The 23,097-nt window shown below is 47.8% G+C and overlaps 9 protein-coding genes across 9 annotated transcripts; 5 read left to right on the top strand and 4 right to left on the bottom strand.

The window, feature by feature from the left end:
- Positions 1-74: 74 nt before the first annotated feature.
- Positions 75-1,698, bottom strand: PRI2 (DNA primase subunit pri2; the record flags this gene model as incomplete). Its single annotated transcript, XM_049255847.1, has 3 exons — positions 75-851; positions 1,046-1,455; positions 1,509-1,698. The coding sequence occupies 3 exons, from the start codon at positions 1,696-1,698 to the stop codon at positions 75-77; spliced, it is 1,377 nt and encodes a 458-aa protein (XP_049105182.1).
- A 1,718-nt stretch (positions 1,699-3,416) lies between these two features.
- Positions 3,417-4,181, top strand: ADK2 (Adenylate kinase 2; the record flags this gene model as incomplete). Its single annotated transcript, XM_049255846.1, has 2 exons — positions 3,417-3,588; positions 3,640-4,181. The coding sequence occupies 2 exons, from the start codon at positions 3,417-3,419 to the stop codon at positions 4,179-4,181; spliced, it is 714 nt and encodes a 237-aa protein (XP_049105181.1).
- Positions 4,182-4,509: 328 nt separating this feature from the next.
- On the bottom strand, positions 4,510-5,478 carry LCL3 (putative endonuclease lcl3; the record flags this gene model as incomplete). Its single annotated transcript, XM_049255845.1, has 2 exons — positions 4,510-4,956; positions 5,023-5,478. The coding sequence occupies 2 exons, from the start codon at positions 5,476-5,478 to the stop codon at positions 4,510-4,512; spliced, it is 903 nt and encodes a 300-aa protein (XP_049105180.1).
- Positions 5,479-5,840: 362 nt separating this feature from the next.
- Positions 5,841-7,033, bottom strand: ANT1 (ADP/ATP carrier protein; the record flags this gene model as incomplete). Its single annotated transcript, XM_049255844.1, has 4 exons — positions 5,841-5,964; positions 6,024-6,261; positions 6,311-6,870; positions 6,933-7,033. The coding sequence occupies 4 exons, from the start codon at positions 7,031-7,033 to the stop codon at positions 5,841-5,843; spliced, it is 1,023 nt and encodes a 340-aa protein (XP_049105179.1).
- An 821-nt stretch (positions 7,034-7,854) lies between these two features.
- Positions 7,855-10,600, top strand: RIM13 (cysteine protease; the record flags this gene model as incomplete). Its single annotated transcript, XM_049255843.1, has 4 exons — positions 7,855-7,890; positions 7,956-8,323; positions 8,380-8,587; positions 8,651-10,600. 4 exons carry the CDS (start codon positions 7,855-7,857, stop codon positions 10,598-10,600), a joined length of 2,562 nt encoding a protein of 853 aa, XP_049105178.1.
- Positions 10,601-10,971: 371 nt separating this feature from the next.
- On the top strand, positions 10,972-12,465 carry LOZ57_006827 (uncharacterized protein; the record flags this gene model as incomplete). Its single annotated transcript, XM_049255842.1, has 4 exons — positions 10,972-11,074; positions 11,134-11,234; positions 11,337-11,464; positions 11,526-12,465. The coding sequence occupies 4 exons, from the start codon at positions 10,972-10,974 to the stop codon at positions 12,463-12,465; spliced, it is 1,272 nt and encodes a 423-aa protein (XP_049105177.1).
- A 2,185-nt stretch (positions 12,466-14,650) lies between these two features.
- On the top strand, positions 14,651-15,932 carry LOZ57_006826 (uncharacterized protein; the record flags this gene model as incomplete). The annotated part of the gene is made up of 3 exons (XM_049255841.1): positions 14,651-14,696; positions 14,777-14,938; positions 15,007-15,932. The coding sequence occupies 3 exons, from the start codon at positions 14,651-14,653 to the stop codon at positions 15,930-15,932; spliced, it is 1,134 nt and encodes a 377-aa protein (XP_049105176.1).
- A 1,288-nt stretch (positions 15,933-17,220) lies between these two features.
- TOP1 (DNA topoisomerase 1) lies at positions 17,221-20,286 on the bottom strand (the record flags this gene model as incomplete). Its single annotated transcript, XM_049255840.1, has 7 exons — positions 17,221-17,355; positions 17,410-17,859; positions 17,910-18,149; positions 18,202-18,540; positions 18,592-19,803; positions 19,890-20,131; positions 20,223-20,286. The coding sequence occupies 7 exons, from the start codon at positions 20,284-20,286 to the stop codon at positions 17,221-17,223; spliced, it is 2,682 nt and encodes an 893-aa protein (XP_049105175.1).
- A 597-nt stretch (positions 20,287-20,883) lies between these two features.
- ATP3 (atp3 gamma subunit of the F1 sector of mitochondrial F1F0 ATP synthase) lies at positions 20,884-22,101 on the top strand (the record flags this gene model as incomplete). Its single annotated transcript, XM_049255839.1, has 6 exons — positions 20,884-20,960; positions 21,037-21,611; positions 21,669-21,781; positions 21,838-21,858; positions 21,911-21,945; positions 22,008-22,101. 6 exons carry the CDS (start codon positions 20,884-20,886, stop codon positions 22,099-22,101), a joined length of 915 nt encoding a protein of 304 aa, XP_049105174.1.
- Positions 22,102-23,097: the final 996 nt, after the last annotated feature.

The following is a 23,097-nucleotide window of genomic DNA, read 5'->3' as shown; positions in this document are numbered from 1 at the left end:
TACTTTACCCAAGTATTGAATCTTTCGGAGTGCGCCCATAAGCACCAACTCAAATCAAATCATAAATTGTATCGTTATGCTGTCATTTCAACATCTGCCTTTGATAGCTTGCCCAGGTTTTTCAACTGGTAGCTACGTTTGAAATACGTGTTTGGATGGACAATTGTGTCCAGCTCAGCCGGACTCATTATCCCCTCATCCTTTGCCTTCTTCAGTTCATCTTTATGGACATGTTCGAAAACGCGGTTGCAAGCGATGTGGTATCTCATTCTCCCAACATCCTCTCGTACACCTTGCAAGACGTCTCTGTCATTTACACCAGTAACTTGAAGTAAAGCAATAAGGTTGTCCACAGAAAAGTGGCGATAGGGACACCCGTGTGTTTGTCCGGCGCCAGGGGCATTGTCGGTCAAGATCTTTTGACACGAATACGGGGGATACCCTCTGCCTCGCCGATTCGAATCGCCTCCGACATCACCATAAGCATGGCGAATATTATATTTATACTTGGAGTTGAATTCATCATCACTGAAGTTTCTGAAAGATTGTCGCCAAAACATGATACAGTCCTCGAGCGACAGTCCAATACCCTTGAGAAATAACGTATATTGAAGCCGGCCGAAATGTTTCAAATGGGCGTTTTTTCGTAGTTGCATGTGCAGATTTCGCATACATAGAGGGAAGCTGGAAGATAAGGCATCAATTGATGCGGCCGTAATCGGCGCCCCAGGCACGGCGCCCTCGCCATCAATATATGAAGTATCCGAAGTTCCAAAGTTCTTCGAAAGGTGATCGAGAATCGGGACAAGGCGATCGTCTTCGTCTAACCGAGGAAGTGCCTTGCTTGTAAACTGAGGAAAATTTAGTAGGAGCACCATCAGGTAAAGAGGAACAATTTAGAACTTGCCTCAAGGGCTTTCTCCAAACGAATACTGAACTCAGCCATGATCATGCTAAGCTGCTCTCGCAAGGGAACATAGGCTTTGCCTTTCCTTAACAACACGCCCCTGCGCTCAACCAACTCTGGTACTCTTTCCCAATCTACCTTAAACCACCCCTCATTATCGAGTCTCTTGATTCCAGGCGTAGACGCAAGTAAGGCTTCTCCCAGGTTATGCTTCTCTTCGTCAGAGACAATGTCCCAGTCAAAATTCAAACTATCCACAAATGCACGTCGCTCCTTTGAATCATCTTCTTGAAACCGAAACTTGAACAGCATTGTCTCTAATCGAACGAATCTCCGTCTCAACTCGTCGGTCGACGAAAATGCGAGTCTGAGAATAAAGTGAGAATAATGGTCCTTTTGACGCTCGTCCCTTAGTCTTTGATCGACACCGGATCCCGAGGCGGTATTTGAATGAAGAGGAAGAAATTTCTGGAGGAGAGGCGCAATATGCGCCGCCGTCTCTGAGGGGGTTTTGTTTCGGTATGAGCATGCTTCAAATTCTGACAGGACTGCGAGCTGTGAGCTTAACTTCAGCATAACTGGTTTTCTATAAGTAACATACTCCTCAAGCGATCAATTGCCCATTGTTCGAATTGCTCGAGCGTGATTTCAGCGGTTGGTGGCACTTCATAGAAGTTTAAACGATGGGGATAATCTTGTTGTTTGTAGGTTGGAGTAGCAAATTGCCTTCGTTTAAAATCCAGGCCAGCACGGCGCTTTGGATCAATCCGTGTTTTGTCGTACTGAAGCATTTTGACGGATTTATTGTGTGTTGCTGAAGCTTCCCAACTTGTCTGACGATATTGAATTGGCAGAGAGACGCGTCTGGACGCGACTCACGCCAACCTTCACGTGTTCCATTTAACTCAAGCGCATACTCCGTACCTCTCAATCATCCAATACCCCATGAAACAAAATACAGTACTCAGTATTCTTCATTATCAGGGAGAATTTTATAGCTATTTCGATACTATTACCATATTCACCGCTGAAAATTCACATGAGGCCTTCTATAGTTATATACTCCGTACAACTTCCACCCTATCACTACACAGGAAATTTCTTGGTGGCGCTAATCTGTGCTTCCTTTGGCTGAATGGCGAAAGGTTCCGTGCGCCTTAATGCATAGGTTATTGAAGCTGAGTGATGGGATGGACGGGGAGTGTAAACTTGTGTGTTGAAAGCTTATCATATCCTTCGATGAAGATTGAATAGCTTGCCAAGGAAGCGCAAGATCTGCAACCACCTGTCATCAATATTTGAAGGAAAGAAACGGAAGGAGTTGAGCTGCGCGACTTTTATCCCGTTTATGGGTTATTGCCGGCACATAATTATTACTTTAGCTGTATTGACTACGAACCTGTTGAAGCGCCTACGGGCTGGCTGGATAAACGAGAAACTTCCGGGTTGCTGAAATTGATGACATTGTTGTAAAGTGTAGCAGAATCTTTAGAAGACTTTGGTGGCGAAGCTTCAGTTAGTAATATCACACCGTAATTTTACGTGGTTGGATCTGATGTTAGACATTCTCATGGAGCGGTCCAGGGTCTGGACAACCCGGCAAAAAAAGGTATCTAATGCAGAATTCTTGTGCATCTATGGCCAACATCGTTCGGATCATACGGCAAGGTAATAGCGTACTCGTATAGTAATAAAAATTTCCGGGTCTCGGCTAAGCTATCTGAATGGACAGAGATATTGAGAATAATTAAAGAACCAATGCACCGTAGGAAGCAAGTTGACCGGCTGGATGTGGTCAACAGATATCACTTGCTAGTAAGCTGCCCAGCTTTCTCGTTAAATAGCAAGAGCTGGGCGATTGATCGATCGATTTCAAAATCAGAGTAGTCCATAGTCCTACTCCGTACTCCGTAGATATGTGGTTATCACGAAAGCGTGCTGTTTGTACAATATTGAATGCTAAGATGCCTGTCTCGGCGCTATTTAAGGTTCTCAAATTTACCTCTAGCGCGGTTTGAGCCGGCTGAACGGAGAGCGGCCGCCGGCCTCCGAGGCCGCCCGAGCTCTCCCGAGGTCGGAGCAACTCGGCAGCGCCAAGTGGAGACCCGAGCCCTGCGTTTCACGTGCCTGATGCACGGTTCACATGCTGACTCATCCGGGGAAACGCTCAGGGCAAGGGACCGGCGAACACCAAGCCGATTCCCCAACAGGAAATACTGCTTGGTGTCCACCCATCTGCGCTCATTGTTCCGCTGTCGCGCTATATACCCAGGCCTCGCTTCTTTCACGCCCCCGCGTTCGGCCGCTCACTAATATTTCGGCTTTATTACGAGGTTATTTTTGTTTTCGTCAAAATGATATAGCTAGCGTTCTCTGCCCGTTTCAACGCCATTTTGGCAGCTTTCCCCCCCCCCCCCCCCCATTGCGCCCCCGTGTTTACTCCTCGAGTCCAAAGCAGAACCACAGCCAACGGGCTTTATAATTTATATCGTCTGAATTTCCCCAAGTCATGAGCGTTTTGACCAAGAAATTACGAAACGCCGCTCGGATTATTCTTGTCGGCGCTCCTGGGGTGGGAAAAGGCACACAAACCGAGAGACTGATTAAGAGATACCCCCAACTCGCCTCAATAAGTTCTGGTGATTTACTACGAGATCATGTTCGCAACAGAACGCCCTTGGGTTCGCGCATAACCCCTTTTTGTGCCATCGGTAGCTAATGACAACTCGCAGGCATTCGCGCCGAGTCCGCAATTCAGGCCGGCAAACTTGTTCCAGATACCACTATGATAGAGTTGATATCCTCTGAGCTCATATCGAAGGGATGGCTATCACAATCGAACTCGGCTTCCTCCCCGAAGCTCGACTCTTCTGCCTCCTTCATTCTTGACGGTTTTCCGCGCACCGCTGCTCAGGCGTCTAGTCTAGAGCACCTCGTCCCTATCAACCTCGTTGTTCATCTCCTTACTCCTCCAGCCGTCATAATTAGCCGAATTTCATCTCGGTGGGTCCACCCCGCCTCGGGTCGAGTATATAATACTACTTTCAACGCCCCAAAGTTACCTGGAAAGGATGACATAACCGGCGAACCTCTGGTCCAAAGACAAGACGACTCAATCGATGTCTGGAAGCAGAGATTAAAGAAGTTTGAAGAGACCAGCCGTTCGCTACTGGATCACTACGATAAGAAGGGGTCTCTTTGGCGAGTCGAGGGAAATTCCAGCGACGAAATAAGTCCAAAACTTTTCGCTGAGATTGAAAGGAGGTTCGGCTAATGGTTGCATTCTGGGGATTGTATTTTTACTTTCTCGTTATGTGGACTGGGTTTACGGATGGGTCGCGTAGCCATGTTTTCCAGCACCCTATACGGTCCTCTCTTTCAAGTCACTGGGATCTTTGTTTTTATGTACAGTACGGAGTCTATACTATACAGCTACCATATCTTTTAAATCGTTTCCCTACCCGCGAACATGAGCACATCGACACCATGAATTGTCATTTCTTCGTAAGATTCATATCTAAGCATCTGTATGGAAAACAAACTCCCCCTACTCCATACCTTCCGGAATATGACATAAAATTTGACAGAATAATCCAAGAATCCTACTTCGTCGGCCTGGCATCCCTCTTCTGATCTTCTTCCGCCATCCTCGATTTGAATTCCCTCGGGCTCTCCCACGTCGCTTTTTTCTTTCCCTTCGCTCCCTGCCAGAGTCCCTTTCCCCGGCTTTTTGCCGAGACCTCTACATCTCTATACTTTTTCTCCAGTTCAGCACCTCCAAACTCCGCCCCAGTCTTTGCCTCATAAACCGTTGCCAACCCATGCTTCAGCATCTGAAGGCCGACATCTTCCTGGAAAATAAGCCAGCGGCGACGGTACACTGTAGCAACGACACGGCTGTATTGATCAGGACGATGAACATAGGCGCGCACATGTCGGCCAAGAAGATAATTCGTTAACCAAGTGTGTGCTTCTTCTGAGTACGGTTGGCCAGGGCGGCCGAAGTGAGGGAGCTCAGGGGCGTCGACACCGGCGAGTCGGACATGAATCTTGAGTAGATAAGTTAGCAACAGTAATCAATACAATTTATTTCAAAATGACGCCTCCTTCCATACAGTTTTATTCTTCAAGTCATTCTTCTGCGTGGGAACACTTCGCAACCATCCCCACCCGCCAAACCTGCCACCAGGTGTATGATACAGTCGAAAATTATCACCATCTCCCACGCTTGTTACTTTTCCAAATATACTCCGGCGTCTGAAGAAAGAGCGGGGAACATAACCCGCCTCAGGTATCCGTCGGAGATATTTGCGTTGAATGCGGATACATAGCAAGATGCCACTGGTTAGAAGGACGGTCGAAACGACAGTTTTCGCTTCGAAAAAACGTTTACTGCCTGTAGCATGATATGCTGAATTGCCATCGGTATCTCTCCCTGATTGGACTCGGGATATCAGGGAATCGGAAGAAGGCGGCGCTCGACCGCGGGCGGATGGGAGTAGAACATCGCTCGTATCGTCGTCATCATTTGGGCCATTCTCCGGCGGCGATGCCCAGAACAGCCATCTCATGACTGGCTTGATGTTCTGGGGGGAGAATGAAGTATTGTGTGCTTCATGTATGGAGGAGTTCGTCACCGGTGTCGTTGAAACTGACACCCATGGGTGGTGTTTATTTTGGCGCGAGCCCTGCCAGCCGGACAGGGGGGTTGCCGATCACCCCGACACCGCCGTTTTAGACCCGACAACCCTAATAGTTAAAGAGTGTATTGAATTTGACACTTTGCACACCTTTTTCGCCTTTATCGCAATAGCTACAAAGCGCGAGAATGCGCAGACATACAGACAAAAGATAGAGTGAGAAAATCTACATATAGTACTATACTTGAGTTACACCAAAAAAGAGAAAAAAATCATACATGTTCTTCCATAATCTATTTCGTCGTGAGAGGCAATGTGCTCTTTGCGCTGTCGGCAGCAGCATTTGCCAAATTTTTTAGTTTGTCCTTCTTTACCTTGCGGAGGTAGGCGAAAAACATAAGGAAAAGTATTTCAAGTCTGCCAATATATAGGTCAGTATGACACAACAATAGATAATAAAATATGACAATCATTACCTTTCTTTGGTCATCATTAAGAGACCTTGGACTAGGAGGCCCTTGAGGATCTGGGGCCCAATGCCCTTGAACAATGCGAAGGGGCCTTCATGCTCAACTATATATTTCATCACCTCAATAAAACTTTTGAAAGGTTTCCCCTCTCTTGATGGCGGTGGGCGGGACTGTAGGCCGACTTTTGCAACAATCAACGGCTGCGTAGCGAGCGTAGCAAGAGTTTTGGACATAGCACCCAACACTAGCAACAGGTCAGCTCCAACATCTCGACATACGACTGGCGTCCATACCAAAAGCTTCCCATGGTCTCAAGTTACTTTTCCCAGGAAATATAACATCTCGTAGCCTTTGATAAGCACCGTAGGTAATTGCCGGATTAACGACAAGAACTAGACTGGCCTTCAGTCCCCTCCATAACCCACTCCAACCATCCTCACTGTGCACCACTTCCTTGCCAGTTTCAAAGAACCCTTTTTTCTCTCCTTTCTTCTGTGTTTGTTGGCGAGTGGTGACTACAGACACTGGTATTGTGAAAACCTGTGCGATAGCACCGGCAATAGCGCCAAGTGAGAGCTCAATGGCAGTGTTTGGAGGATGAGGAAGATTTGATTTCATGTAAAGCGTTCGAACGATGGAGTACCAGTAGAAATAGGCAAAGTTCGTCGATGCCACTCCGACCAAGGAGCCATGAATTCCAGAATACAACCCTTCCACACCCTCGTGGGCGATGATTTTTTTGATCGCATCTACGGTAGAGTCATAGAAGTGATGGTGGTGGTGGTCGTCATGGGGAGGATTTCCGTTTGTTAGCTTTTGAGATTTTACTTGAACTTGAAGGCGAGTCTTGACACTATCGCCAGAGAAAGTCAGTCAATATTTCGTTGATGGTGGAGATGCCGGATGGTAGCTCACATGTCAAGAGGATATACCATCGCATTGGCTAAAACGGCTCCCGCAGCGCCGGCAATGGCACTCTCCCATGGCGCCAGCTGTGCTTTCGATTCCCCAGCCATCAAGCTCGGATTTTGCAGTCAGCTATTAATTCCTGGTATTCTAAACGACGAATGTTATGGTATGGGTGAATGCCGTCCCGAGGAACCGAAGCTCTGATGGTACTGCGCTAACTAACTAGTTACGCAACACGGTCAAGAGATTGGATGTGGTTCTGAAGAGTCACGGCTGGGGAGGTGCAGCAGCGTACAAAGAATCGCGGTTTCGCAGGCAAGGGAAGACTCCGCCAGCAAGTTTATCGAGCATGCCAGAGAATGTCCAGTAGCGTTGTAGTCAATAATTTAACTAAGCCATGATGAGGGATCAGCGGAAACCCAGAAATCGGCGTTACCAGTAAGTAGAGCCGAGGCATCGCCAACTTCTCCCGGCAGCCACAAGGTGACGCAGCGAAGAATTCCTTTCAACCGTGGACGTTAACGCGAACGCCAGAACTAGTTAGCCAGGCACGGTATTGTCAATTTACTCGAAGTTGCATCGCCCATTAGACGTGATCTACTTGCAAGATGCAAACCAGTATGGCGTTCTGAGAATCCCCGACCTCGGGTGTCGGGGTCGTTGGGCGGCAGCAAATCCAGGCTTGTGTTCACCTGAGCCTGATAGTTCTTGCCTGGGCGCCCGAGAGCTGCTCACTTACATTCACTACTGCTAAGAGGCGGCGTGAAGCAACTCGGACAGAGGCCTGGGAGCTCCAAGACCGTCAACCTGCCAATCCTTCCCCCACTAACTAACTCACTGCTAACAAGAAGGTTGAGAGAATCAACCTCATGCGTGAGGGCAAGTGTGGAGACCAACAAAGCATTGTACTTGATTTAGTGCAGCAATAATGTCCCAATTACGGAAGATCAAAAACCAAGCTCTGGTAACCATGCTCTCCTAGACAGACATGCTCCCTTTCATCGCCCTCACTGACCCCTCCATTCCCAGCAAGCTGAGAGAGATGTATCGACATCAACCACCCAGCCTGAGGCCCTTGAGGCTGCGATCAGAGCTGCTGAGACTTACATGAATGCTCTAAATCTTACCACTGACCCTAATGAAAGGAAATGCCTGGACGCCAAATGCAAAGAATACATTACACGTGCTGAGCAGATCAAACTCCTGAAGGGGTCAACTGGAGCATCGGCCAATACACAAAGGACCCGGAAAGAACCACAATCCACCCGCTCCCTTTCTTACCGAGAACAGATTATTTTACTTGAAGATTCAAAGCTGAATGGCTTTGTTTTTCCTCCTTGGTCAGGAGGACCTGGCCCAGAAGAGTTTGAGTTGGATGAAAATGGGGAGCCGTTCAGGTTTGCATATCACAGCACTAATATACCCAGGCAAGCCTGACTCTTTGATGATATAGTGATTGTTCTGAGCTCAAACTTTCAAAAGCACAGCAGAAAATATTCAATGGTTGGAAGAGACCAAGTGAAATATTTGCAGATGCCAAGAGCGACATCATCATGGTGAGCAATGAACCCATGGATTTAGCCCAAGATGTAACAACAGATTGCTCTGTTGTTGCCAGCTTATGTGCTGGCGTCTGCCAAAATAATGATGGACATTCCCAAGTAAGTATTGATTTTGTGTCTTACGAGCTGTAGCCACAACGAAAATCTGACAATAAATTATAGCTGGTGAAATCAGTAAAAATGTATCCATCTTGCCAATACACTTCTATTCCACAGATCTCATTGTCTGGGAAGTACATTTTCCGCATGCATTTTAATGGCTGTTATCGGAAAGTGGTTATTGATGACCGATTACCAACATCAAACTCCTCTAGCTCCCTTTATGTTGCTGACCGAAACTGTCCCACATCAATATGGCCAGCCCTTGTGGAGAAAGCATATTTAAAAGTACGGGGCGGTTATGATTTTCCTGGCAGTAATTCCGGAACCGATATGTGGATTTTGACTGGGTGGATTCCGGAGCAAATTTTTCTGCATCATGATGAGGTTGGCACAGACCAACTCTGGTCTCGCCTTTTCGGCTCCTTTCATTCTGGAAATGCTTTGCTCACTATAGGCACTGGGAAATTGACTATACGGGAGGAAAAAGAGCTTGGGCTAATCAGCTTGCACGACTATGCTATTCTTGATATGAAGAACACTAGTGGCAAACGCCAGTTTCTTGTTAAAAACCCTTGGGCTGGTGGTGCTGTGTGGAGAGGCTTAGGCGGATCTTCCGCAATTTCTACCCCCCCAGCAGCGGGGTCTGGTTCTCAGCTATCCGGGAGATCGTCATTATCTCCAGGGACATTCTGGATTGACTGTGATGAAATGCTCCAGAACTTCGAAAATCTATACGTTAATTGGGATCCCTGTCTTTTCAAATACCGCCAGGATATTCACTTTCGATGGGATTTGTCAAATATAACTCCTATTCCGGGCTCCTTTACAGACAGTCCGCAGTTTGCCGTGACCTCCAGGGCTGGTGGTAAGGTTTGGCTATTATTGAACAGGCATTTTAAGACCGAAGAAACACTAGAAATGGCTAGCCAGCTTCTAGAGTTTGAAGGGGATAGCGGCCCCGGCTTTATCAGTATATATGTATTCGATAAAAAAGGCCAGAGAGTATATTTAAGCGATGGTGCACTGCAGCGAAGTCCGTTTGTGGATTCGCCAAACACTCTTGTACGGCTTGACATGCCCGCAAACACAACATATACCGCTGTTATTGCGGAACAGTCACTTCACCGCTCAGTTCATGGTTTTTCGCTTTTCGGCTTTTCTACATCACCCTTGAACATTGCGCCAGCTGCTGAAAAGTACACTTATGTTAACAAGTGCCAGGCAGCGTGGACGGTTTCTACAGCAGGTGGAAATGCAGAATCAGAGAATTACCCTTCAAACCCACAGTTTAAGCTAATAATTGGCGAAACCTGCGATGTCGCCGTGCTTCTAGACACCGACAACCCCGAACTAGCAACTCATGTGAAGATCTTTTGGTCCAATGGGGCGAGAGTTTCTGAAGTCCGGTCTCGAGATATTATAACTGACAGCGGGGACTACCGCCGTGGCGTAGCCTTAGCAGAAGAGGATTCCATGGTAAAAGGAACATATACTATTGTATGCTCGACATTTGCACCAGGTCAGCTGGGAAAGTTTACCCTTCGAGTGTCATCGACTCGTCCCTGTGACGTGAAGTCATTACCGAAAGAAGGGGCCGGTCGCTTGAGCATTAACAGTGGCCTTGGCCTATTTACCCCTGGGACCGATCGACTGCTAGCACCCATCAATGTCTCTCGCCTCTCTCGGCTTAAACTAATTGCTCGACGGAAAGGGTCGTGGATTGGACTTCGTCCCGTCGCCCCATCCCCGATTCTTATGACCCTAGAGTTGGGGCAGGGCCCCTACAAGGAAATCCTCGCCGCCTCGGGAGATGGCGATTTCAGCGACTCAATTACTGGTGTTCGTATCGAAAACGCCGATCTACAGCCAAACATGGGCTTTGGGGGCGGGATTTGGCTTGTTGTCGAGCGCGTTGGAGGCCCAGGGGGCCAGGTTGAAGACCATGTTGAGGTGGAAATCCTTTCAGAGGAACGCGTTGAGATTGGTGCCTGGGGCGTGGGCGATGGTTAGTTAGCCATGTTCGCCGGGTTGAAATCAGCGCGGGATGAAATACTCCGGAGAAGCTGCAATGGTAATTTAAGACATCTAAAGTAAAATACATGCAATAGAATATCAGCTACTTTGCATTGCTACAAGCAGAATTACCCGACAGATCCCTTCACGATGAAGCGTAGATATAGATACAGACATACCCTCGAGCTGAGGTTGGACGGGATAGAATGCCAAGCCACCGGCAGCAGAATGACTAAGCAGCCCGCGCCTGCGGGGAGCTACATGATATCACCAGTCACTTTAGCTCCAGCGCTGCCCACACGACATCGCCGACACATCAATGCCTGAGAGACATTTTCCAAGTTCTATTTTGTGACTCGACTGTCATAATGCCCACTGAAATACCAGAGAAGCTGAAAGCAGCAGATATCACTCGCTTTGCCACTCGTGCTCAGCAAGTCGAGAAACTAAAGCCGGTGATATGGTACTGGTGTACGGCCTGATGGTGGCAAGCAGTGGAAAAGAGAAGTGAGGCTAACGAGCACCTGCAGGCAACTACTGGATTGTTAATCAGATCTTGTCGAAGAATCTCCATCATTCCGATGAAGAATGCATGAAATTTACCGTGGGCCTTATGGACAGACTGGAATCGGTTAGAGCTTACCCCAAAAATTGACTTTGCGACTGTTCAAATCAGGAAATTCATGTGGCTAATTTCGTCATTGCTTTTTGGGTTACTTTGCCTCTGGAGTAGTTCAAAGCTGAACATCCAAAAGATGATACGGTCACAGATGATATTGCTGGCCAAGCTTATGTGGAACAATTTGGGCTAGAGACATTTCAAAGAGCAGACAACGCTGTGAGGGCTAATAAGGCTTCTCTGTATGGTCATCAACTGTACCCTTGCGAGCACGCTGTATCCCCGGGTTAACAGGCTCGTTAGACAAACCGCAGATACCTTCCAAGCAGCTGCAACCTTTTTGGACCTCTGCCAGATATGGGGAGCTCCTGACCAGGAGACTGCTGCGAAGATCAAGTTTGCCAAATTTCATGCCCTGCGTATTGTCAAAGCTGTGAAGTCTGGAGAAGATCCGAACCTCTCGAACCCACCACAGGAGAATCCAGAGATTGAAATAGACTCTCCAATGGAGTCCAGTAATCAGGGGCCAGAGGGACAGCCAGAAGTACCAGCGGCGAGGAAACCTAGACAAGCTTCTGTGGAGGATGCTCCAGATGACTTCGACAGTGTGCAACGAAGACTAGCAGCACAATCTTCTGCAAACGAATCCATCCATCCATCTAGGTCTTCATCCCGGGTGCCTCCCCACACAGACCAGCTCCCCCAGGTACCAAGTGCTCTTCCAAGTGATGCACCAAGCCCTTCAGTACCAGGTATGATAAACCTTGATGGGGACCTACGTCAATGGCCCTCCCATCTCTCCCAAGCCACCATTCCCGACCTTCCCGCAGCGCCCTCCGACTTCCCACAGAGCTCACCTATCTCGGGCCTTGGAACCCCGGCACGTATGGGGTCTCCTCCCGACCCATTCCCACCTGTAAATAGCTTTCAGTCCTTCCCTCCTCCGGCCGTGGCCACCCAGGAACCTCCACCGTCCCCACGCGCCTCTTCGCCCAAGGAGTTCGAAAGGATTGCACATGCGAGAAAGCCATCGATAACGCCCTCTACTGTCCCTCCACCCCCGAAACCCGTCCAGCCAATGCCATCGTATGTGTCGAGCGTCGGTAATTCTGTTGTCGACGAAGATTCTATGGCGCAGGCCCAGAAACACGCTAGGTGGGCCGTGTCGGCGTTGAATTTTGATGACGTCAATACAGCGATTAAAGAGTTGAAAAATGCGTTGAAGCTATTGGGAGCCAAGTGATATGGGGGATTTCTGAGGGTTATTAATAATGGGGATAGTTTATAGTGCGAAAAGCGGGAATATAGGACCGAAAAACACCTCCTGGAATACGGAGTACTACTGTTGGTGGCCTTTTTTCTTTTTTATTTTCCCTTCCCCTATTTTGAAAGTTTGGCAATAACATAATTTGTCTTGCATGTCTACTCGGAAATTCAGAATTAGAACCGTGCATATTGGTTATCTCTTGATGTTTCAATGATAGTTTGGATTACAATTTCTCCAGCAGCGTTGCACCAAGACCGAATGCTGGCTGGATTTGCTCGGCTAGCTCGCCTTACTGAGGGCTGGGTCAGCATAATAGGCCATGGCCTAGGCCGACACTTGCCGCACTGACGCTTCACTAGCCGTGTCGTCTACAGTCAATTGTCAGAGCTCCAAGACGTAGTTATGAGTACGGAATGCATGCATCCTTGCCTAATTTTTTTGGGCCCCTGAACTCCTGCCAGCCGCGTTCACAGGTGCTTTTGCGCAAAGTTTGATCCTCCCATAACAGTTTAGATAGTGATCAAGGATTCCTTCAGAGCCTAGCCAGGCTGGCCAATGGGCTTGTGAGTGAGTCCTCATGCATATGATTGAAATGACCCAGATAAGTGGACGGATGATCTTCAGGGTGAACTATAATGGTTGATATATCTAGCCCTAGAGTCAGTCTGAATCCCCCAGCGCGTCCCATTGCGCGGCCCGATTTCGGTCATAAAGCCGTGCCGCTTGGGGCGTTTGTATGCATTTCCATATCAATAGCCGCATGAATGTGGAGAACAGAACACGCTACCTCCAGCTGTCCACAACGGTTTCCCCAAAACACGTTGGCTGGTCTACAAGTTCCACAAGAAGCCTCAGCAGCCATACGTTAACAGACTCCGTATTTTATTTTGAGTCTGCCGGCTCGTTTCACGCACAGCATAGAAGCGGCCATATTTAGAACTCTAGATAGCTGGCTTGCTGCACACGCGAGGAAAAGGCGCCTGGGATCCTGAAGACTTGGCGCGAGATCTGAGCCCTTTGCAGCCCGCGTGCTCGTTAAATAGGACCATTGACGGAGCCCGTGCCCGAAGAAGATGGTGAATTGGGCATGGCGTGATGCGATGCTAGACAGAGAGGGCTGCTCTGGTATGTATATCGGGGTCAGTTGGGCAGGCAGTCACGAACGGACATGACCTCCCCACGACGGCTGGTAGGCGGCACACCCGCCCGCAAAGGCTATTTATTGTTGTTGCTTGCTGCCAGAAAGCCACTCTCGGGAGCGTTCCATGGATTTCAAACGCCACACAGCGAGCGAGGGTGGTGGCGGTCCTGCATGTCGCACAGTACTTCCGTCCCGCCCCCAGTCTTTGTTCTGAGCGGCCGGCTAGGCCACAGAATCAATAATACTCCGTACGTCCCGCGCGCACACGCCGGGGATCGGTTGGCGTTTGCTGGCGAGCCCGCGAGGCGTCAGCAGGAGCTACTAGAAGTAGGGGGCGGGCCACATGCTCGCGCGCGCACGGAAGGTTTGCGGGAGGGAGGGGTTCGATCAGGATGGATCCTGGGCACAGCGGGCGCGTCGACGACGACGACGACGGAGGAGCAGACAGCAGCAGCCTGCGTAGTTAGTAGTAGTCAGTCACGCAGGAGTTGTTAGGGCCGGCGTGCCGGTGGCGAGGCCCCTGGCGCGAGAGTCGGTGTGAGGCCGTTTTGCCTGGCATCGCCATGACGGCAAACGTTTTGGCGGCGCGACGCGGCCAAGCGGGCGCGTGCAGGGAGCGGCGGGCTGGCAAGTTAGTTAGTTAACTAGTTAGTTGCATGCAAGTCATTAATCTTGCCGCCAGACAGCCCGGCTGCCAGGCACGACGTCGAGATGGGAGGCAATATACATAACTAACTAACCACCTAGTTAGCCCGCAGACTAGCCACCTCGGTACCTACCTAGACACCGCGCGAAGTGGGCGTCGCCTCGTCTTCCCGTCTCGTCGCTTGTCCGCTGCCTGCGCGATCGCCCACTAACTAGCGAACCAGCCGGCTCCCTACTTAAGCCGGTTTCATGTCTCGTTGTCGCCAGGCCTGACCCGTCCCTCGCTGCTCGCTCTGCCTTGTGACCCACGGCTGCAGTCCAGCTTCTTCCTCTTCCTCCATACTGTCGTTCCCGCCTGTCTTGACCTCTCGTGCAATGTCCGCGACCGAGAAGCCGTCCGTCGTGATCATCGGCGGCCTAGGTATGTCTCTGCGCCCCCGTCCTGCCTTGCTGGTGAGGGACCACTGCTGATGGCTGGATGTTGTTGCTGCTGCTGTCAAGGCTTCATCGGCCGTCACCTGGCGCTCTACATCCACCAGCATAACCTCGCCTCCGAAGTGCGATTAGTCGACAAGCTGCTCCCCCAGCTGGCCTGGTTGGCCCCCGAGTTCACCGAGGCATGCTCGCAAGACAAGTTTGTGCAGGCTGATGCTAGCCGTGAACGTATGTTGCCTGGAGTGTTCTGGCACGCGTGTGCATGCAGTCTCTGACTGAAAGCTCGAACCATGCAGAATCGTTTCCACGGATCTTCGATAGGGCCAATGGCGCTCAATTCGACTACGTAATTGACTGTGGAGGTGAAACCCGCTTTTCTGAATCCGACGATGTCTATCGGCTACGGACCCATGCCCCCTCTCTCGCGATCGGACACGAATGCGCCCGGCGCGGCATACGCACTCTCGTCCAGTGTTCTACGGCCACTGTGTATAAGCCAGAGGCGAAGCTGCACAAGGAAAGCGACAAGACGAAACCCTCGTTGAAATTTTCAAAATGGAAACTTGCTCTAGAGGATGACTTGAAAAAGATACCGGGCTTGAACCTTTGCATTTTGAGGTTTCCTCGTGTGTATGGCGAATATGATACTGGGTTTTTGACACCAGCTATTTGCCTTGGAAGGGTATACAAAGAACTAGAGAAACCGATGACCTTCCTCTACTCCAAAGATCAGGTCATGCATACTGTTTACGTTAAAGATGCCGCCCGTGCTCTCTGGACGGCGGCGGAATGGCGCGCGAGCAAAGGTTCCATTACGAACAACCAAAACCCTCCGTTCCCTATCACATTTAATATTGTCGACCACAACAACACGACGAAGGGTCATTTGACTGACGCTTTAAGCCGGGTCTTTGGCATTGAGTGCGAATTTTTAGGAACATTAATGACCCAATTTGCCAAGCTAAACCAAGATGAGATTGTCGATGAAATGAACGAGGAGAGCCTCGAAACCTGGGCCGAGTTGCTACAAAAGAATGGAGTTACGCGGCCCGGCCCAATCAGCCCGTTTGTCGACAAGGACCTGCTCCGTGATGTCGACGTTTGCGCCGACGGGTCTTTATTTGAGCAGACCACTGGTTTCACATATGAGACTCCCGCTCTCTCTCCCGACTGGCTGGAAAATATTATTACCAGCTACAAACGAATGAATTGGTGGCCCTAGCTTGGCGTTCAGTTAGACGTTTTCAAAATTTTAACATGAGTCACGGACTGTTTTGCATACGGATACATTCGTACAATGATTTATTGGCATTGCATTTTCAATCCGCTCTTCGACCTCTCTTCTTCCTTGACGCGGTTCCCTTCTTTTCAATACCCTTGTACCTATAGACTTTGCATCTTATTTTTTCTTTCTTTCTTTTCTTTTGACTCATATCTATCAATTATTTTGTTCCAAGTGGAAACAATTTACTAGGTAGTCGGTCTAGACTTGAACTCGCGGCACTGAAGCCTTGTCTTTTTTTGTTCCAGGGAGATTTATGCGCTAAACAGCATATACACACACAGCTACACAAATACCCGGCACCTACCGAAGCTTGGAAGATTTCCGAGATACCAAAAATGTGGCTTTTGTGTCAGCTTCTACAGCAGCGCCCTCTTCGGGCTCTTCCCTTAAAGATCATCCCTCTCCACCAGCCAACACCCACACACACGCACACACACACACACACACACACACACACACACACACACACACACACACACATCAGGCGTGGGTTCGCTAGTTATCGAAACCAGCCCGATGCGCCAGCCACCAGTTCGGTGAGATATGTTCTCATCTTTTGAAAATCTTCCCCAAAATTTGGATCTGCAACCTGTGTTGCCACCCCCTTACTACATTTTTGAAGGTGGCAAAAATCATCATCACCAGGTTTTCTTCTGTCCGCTTTTTTTTTCCGCCTATGAAAAAGGAATATAAATTATGTTACACAATGTAGGTTGGGCGCATGCACCATAGCTACTCCATAATGCATCTGCGGCATGGCTTACTGTAGCTCCACTCCGGATTCCAGGTACACAGTATTTCCATCCAGGCTACGGAGTACGGGGTACAGAGTACAGAGTACAAACTGAAATTCGGATATTTGCACAGCGAGTAAGGGCTGATACTTTAAAATGTACAGACTCCCATCGACTTTTCCCCTAGTGATCTAAAAGCTGAAAAGCTGTTTGTACGGAGTCATGAAATACACCAAAGGACGGGAAAGCTAGTAGCTTGAAAATTTTTGTCCACAAATACTTTCTAGCCAAAAGAAAAAAAAAAAGCAAGAAAACCAAAAGCACTCATCCCTACCAATACCGTCCTCTCCAAGTTAAGGCAATAATAATGTAGCATAGTAAACCAAGCTCAGATCTCCACCCCCTTTTCGGAACGCCCCAAGGCCAGGCCGTTACACCCCAAGACTGGGATATAAATACTGCAAAGGAAAAGTAAAAATAGTGAAACAGCTTTAGAATTCCCAGTGTTCATCAACGGACTTGATGGCCCAATCGAATTTCTCTCGCAAAGTCTTCGAAAAGAATTTCTCGATAGGAACATTAAATTTTTTCGTAAATACCACCGTAAGTCGAGGATCAATATAATTCTATTATAAATTAGCATTTTCCATTTGTTTTTGACGTAACAAGCATCGACTTACAATCTTGGACGTCCCGAGAGCAACTTCTTTGTTTTCCTCTTTGTCCTGAGCCTGTAGCGACATTGTCTCGATGCGCTGGTCAAGTTTGACGAGGTTGCTTTCGAGCCTATCGATGGTAATCCCCTTACCTTCGGCCTCCACCTTCTTCGACTTGTTTTCCTTTTTAAATTTTGCTTCAAGTTCCTTCGCGGCTTGCAGGCGCTCTTCAAGCTCTTTGGCCTTCATCTCCTTTTCACCCTCGGCCCGCAGCTTTTCATTTTCTTTATCGAATTTCTTCTGGATCTTCTGACGTTGCTCTTCGACAAGGAAAGCTTGATGTTGTTTAAGCCATTCTTCATCAAGATCCTCATCTAATTCAAAAAAGGCTGCTCCTTTCTCATTTTTAATGTTTGAGTCAAGGTCAATCATCATTTGCTTGATTCGCCATTTTTGATAGCGAAGACCTTTGATCTAGAATGACTTAGTAAGATGTCCAGAGAAATATGGAACTTAAATCATACCCGGTCACCCATTTTCTCCATCTGATTAGCGTGGCTGGCAGTCACCGTGCGTTTATGGTTGCAAAGAATAGCAACTCTACGGTTTGCGTCGTTGTACTGCTTAACCTTTTCATGAACAGTACCTGTGGCTTCCATCTGCTTCAATAGCGTGGACATAGTATAAGACGCATTGTATGTACGGAAGACTTTTGCTGTAAGACCAGCCATGTAGCTCGAAAGGTGTTTATTTAAAGCGGTCGTCTTTTAGGGGTTAGTAAGTGTGGGTTTCGTATGCTGTTGTTGAAAGACTTACTGTAAGTCGATCGAAAATCTCGTCACCTTCCTTTTTGGGTTCTTTTTTAAATATCTTAAGATTCTTGAAAACTTGGGGATCGACTTCCACCTCATCGTAAAATCGAATGCTGTCTTTACCCAAGAAGTCAAATATAACTTTGTTGGGTGGTTTCAATGTGACGTGTTCGTATTTTAGCGAGCAGCAACCTACTGTGTCGGCTTCATCTTCACCCTTCTCGTTACCAGCTCTAAGAGCAAACTGGTCAATGAGGTACACAGCCGTAGCTCGCTGACGGTTTGCCATGAGTTCATCTTTAAGACCTGTCCGGTAATCTTTGCGGATGCGATCGATATGTTTCTACGACACTGTCAATAACACACAAGAGATCATCTACGAGCAACAACGTACCTTTAGCTCACGCGCCTTCTCAAATTTTTTGTAGTCACTTTGGCCCTTAATATCCGAATTCGCAGCAAGCATGATGTATTTATAGTTTCCGTTGACATTTTCTTGCCACATCGCTAGCCATGTTCCTTCTTGGTCATGCTTTACATCTTTCCACTTATGACCAGGAGGAGGCGGCGGTACTCGAGCTTCTTTTCCAATGTTAATGGTGATCTGCTCCGGCAGAACTCGCGTTTTAACACGACCTGTTTTAGGGTGTTCCCCACGGCCACGGAAGAGTGCAGGAGGTTCAACCCGGAAATTTCCAACTTTTTGTTTTCGGCCATCCCACGTACAATACATATAAGGAGCTTCAGCTGCGTCTTTTTCTGCTTTCAAAACTTTCTTTTCCGCGGCGGGAAGAGCTTTCTTTTCGATACGCTTCATGTCATAATAATCGAAGATCGGCTTAAAATCACATTTTTTGAAGTCTTTGACAGATACCGATTTACCCTTAGAATCTTTGGCGCCTCCAGTTTTCTTGATAATGGCTGTAAAGTCTTCGAAGAAGTTCTTCTGAAAAGTAGGGTTTTCAACGTTATGTGTAGAGTTCAGCATACTGCCGAAGAATCCGGCGACTTCTTCTGCATCTGGTGCTAGGGTGATAGGGACACCATCATATTTCATTTTAATGTTTTGGGGGAGTGGTTCATAGGGGGGTGGGAATACAACGCCATTATGTTCCAGAGTGGTCCACTTGATCGTGCCGTCCCCCTTTGTGGGGTCTTCCCACCAGCGATACTCCTCTTCATCTTCATCTTCAGCTTCTACCTCTTCGGTTGCTTCTTTCTTCACTTTACCCCTCCCTTTACCCTTTGGTGTCTCTGATTTAGCGGCTTTGGTCGCTTTTTTCGCAGGGGCCTTTCGACGTAAGGGAATGTCTTCATCGCTAGATTCAGCCTTTTTCACGCCATTCACTTTTTTACCATTCATAGTCGACTTCGCTTTTGCGCCCAGAGACTTCTTCTTGACGGCATCGTCGCGCTCATGTTTTCTGATGGCCTTTGCTTCCTCTTCTGCAAGATGTTCTATCTCCTCTTTCTTAGTGACAAAGCCTTTTTCTTCAGCTTCAGTCAGTGCAGGAAGCTTTTTGGCCCTTCCAGACTTTGATACAAGAGGTGTATCGTCAGAATCCGAATCCACTCGTCCTTTGGTATTGGTACGGCGACGTTTGCTCTGCCGGCGAGTCAGCGGAGTGCTGTGATTGGAAGAGACATGCAATCGATGTTTGGCGGGGAAAATAGTCTAGGGAGGTGGCGTACCAGTGGTTTATCATCTTCTTCGCTGCTTCCCACTTCTGCATATGACTTATTTGTAGCACGAGCTCTCGACTTTCTCTTGGATTTCGCCACACCATTCACGTCAGCATCCGGCATTTCGACGTCTCCGTCAATAGGGCCATATCGAATTGAGACTCCTGGCTTCGGTGTGCCGTTGCTTATAGGGGTGCTTGCCGACGAAGGATCGGTCGTTTTGGAGACTAGCTCTTCGGAGGGATACGAGGCTGGATTAAATTTGTTAAGAAAAGTTGGGTAAATGACACCCCCAGCAATGAAAAATGTAATTGGTAGACATATTAATGGGGAGACACTTACCATTAGAAGCACCATTTGTGTTTCTTTTCCCAACAAGGGGCACGTCATCGTCTGACGAGCTCATGGCGGAAAGAGGCAATATGGCGCGAGATTCAAAGCGAATTTGCTGGCTGAATAGCGTATAAAAAGTCGCAAATGGAACCGGATAGCCGGTTGGCCGTAACGACCTCGATACCAGGACAGCAAATCGAGGAAACGCTAAAAAGTGAGCAATGTTGGAAAAGGACAAAAGCAAAAAAGGCAAGGCACAAAGAGCATGGGCGCAGTGCAAGCCAAATGAAAACACAGAACAGGTATCAAAAGGTTAAGGAAGTGATGGAATTACAGAAGAAGTGAATATTAACACAAAAGCACGGGGAGAAACTTATTTAGGGTGAGAAGGCCGACACGAGAAAGTAGGAAGGAGAAGAACAAGAAGAAGTTGGTGTTAAAGTAGTGGTGAGTGGAGAGTGAGCGAAGCCAGCTGAGGGCCTGAAGTGGCTTAGCGCTATGAGCCTGAAAACGGCCTAGCGCAAAGTCTGTCTTTCCGACATCAAACAACCAGAAAAGCATCGAATTGCCCTCGCTTCTCCAGCACTACCTGTCCAATTGAACGCCATCTCGGTGTCCAAGACTTCGAATCTGGGAACTCCCTTGTCTGTGGCCTTCTTACTCCGTCGCCATGCTCTCGAGAGCTGCCCGTCCGGCCCTCAATGCCGGCAATGCCCTTATTCGGTTCAACTCCCTCTCCTCGGCTGGGTGGTGGCCGCGAGCCACTCCCGCAGATATAATATACTTTGCTGTCGATATACTAATCCCTTTTTTTGGTTTGAAGGTCTGCGCCGGTTAATACCGCAAACTTCGCTACCCTTCGTGAAATTGAAGGCCGCCTAAAGTCGATTAAGAACATCGAAAAGATTACCAACACGATGAAGATTGTCGCTTCTACCCGACTCAACAAGGCCCAAAGAGCTATGAGTGTCTCTCGTGCTTATGGTGAAACATCTGAGACTGTTTTTGAGAATGCTGAAACGAAGCCTCTTGAGAACAAGAAAACCCTTTTTGTTGTTGCTAGTTCTGATAAAGGCCTATGTGGTGGCATTCACTCTGGTCTCAGCAAAGCCACTCGAAGGATGATTGCTGCGCAGCCAGATGCTGATATCGTTGTTCTTGGCGAAAAATCCAAGGCCCAACTCAGTAGAACTAATGATAAGAGTATTGTCATGAGCTTCTCTGGTGTTGGAAAAGATATTCCTACTTTTGCTGATGCCCAGGCAATTGCGGATCAGATTTCGCTTTTACCAGTGGATTACTCGAGCATTAAAATTATTTACAACAAGTTCCTCAATGCCCAGAGCTATGAACCTGTCACTGTTGAGGCTTTCTCTGAAGAGGCGATCATTCAATCTCGTACGCTGCACTCCAACTAGCTCTGTTGCGTAACCCGATTATTGACATAATTTCTAGCCAATGTTGTTGCATTTGAAGTTGACGATGGTGTTCTTGCCAATCTTCGAGAATATGCACTTGCCAACAGCTTGTACTGGGCTTTGGCTGAAGGACATGCTTGTGAAATTTCAGTATGTAATGCCATATGCTCCATTCAGTATTGATCATATTAACAATTTATTGGTAGGCTCGTCGTAATGCTATGGATGTATGTTATACTTATCTATGAGACTTATTTGTATACTAATCTAATAATACAGAATGCTTCCAAAAATGCTGGAGACATGATCAGCCGGTAAGTTTTTGTGAGGTCATGTATCAGAAAGAACTGTTTTTCTAATCTGGTATGTTTTGCAGATTCCAAATTCTTTACAATAGACAGCGTCAAGCCGCTATTACTGGTGAATTAGTTGAAATTATCACTGGTGCCACTGCTAGTGAGGAGATGTAAAACGTTATTTGACTTCTTTTGGTTGTCATTGCCTGAGGGGAATGTAGATGTTTTCCATACACCTCTCCTCTAGATCATGTAAACACTATCTCGCATTGATTGCTTCCTGTATATTTTCCTAAAATAGCCGCGAGGTTTTCCTAGCCAATGCGAAATTTCCAGTGCTTTCGACACAATTAATACCCGTCGTCTATAGATCTGCTTGTATCAGTTCTGCTCAAAGCCAATCTCCCCACGTCCATGTTGCGCAACCTGCACCTGCCCTCACCCATAGCGGAATCGCGGATCTCTGCACTACCATCGGCTTACCGATTTTCCGAGCTGTTACGTAGCCATTACCACCACCTCGTAGTTTCAACGTTGGTGACAGTAACTACTACGTATTTTGACTACTACGTAGTAAGAGCTTACTACGTTGAATCTACTATATGGTAATAACAACATTTTTAAATCTAATAAGGAAATGATCAGCAGGTGAAAAATTTTCATTCATCTTTTTCAAATCTCTAAGTCACTCACTAACTCTTTTCTACAGTAGAAGCCTACGCGATTTTCTACTATCCTACTAGCTAGGCTAGCAGGCGATTTCTACTATCCTACTAGCTAGGCTAGCAGGCGATTTCTACTATCCTACTAGCTAGGCTAGTAGGCGATTCTCTACAATTCTACTAGCTAGGCTAGCAGGCGATTTCTACTATCCTACTAGCCTAGCTAGTAGGTGATTCTCTACAATCCTACTAGCTAGGCTAGCAGGCGATTTCTACTATCCTACTAGCTAGGCTAGTAGGCGATTCTCTACAATTCTACTAGCTAGGCTAGCAGGCGATTTCTACTATCCTACTAGCCTAGCTAGTAGGTGATTCTCTACAATCCTACTAGCTAGGCTAGCAGGCGATTTCTACTATCCTACTAGCTAGGCTAGCAGGCGATTTCTACTATCCTACTAGCTAGGCTAGCAGGCGATTCTCTACTATCCTACTAGCTAGGCTAGCAGGC

The sequence above is a fragment of the Ophidiomyces ophidiicola genome (assembly GCF_022830035.1).
Source record: "Ophidiomyces ophidiicola strain CBS 122913 chromosome Unknown scaffold_59, whole genome shotgun sequence".
Lineage (NCBI taxonomy): Eukaryota > Fungi > Ascomycota > Eurotiomycetes > Onygenales > Onygenaceae > Ophidiomyces > Ophidiomyces ophidiicola.
This window is presented reverse-complemented; position numbering and strand designations above follow the sequence as displayed.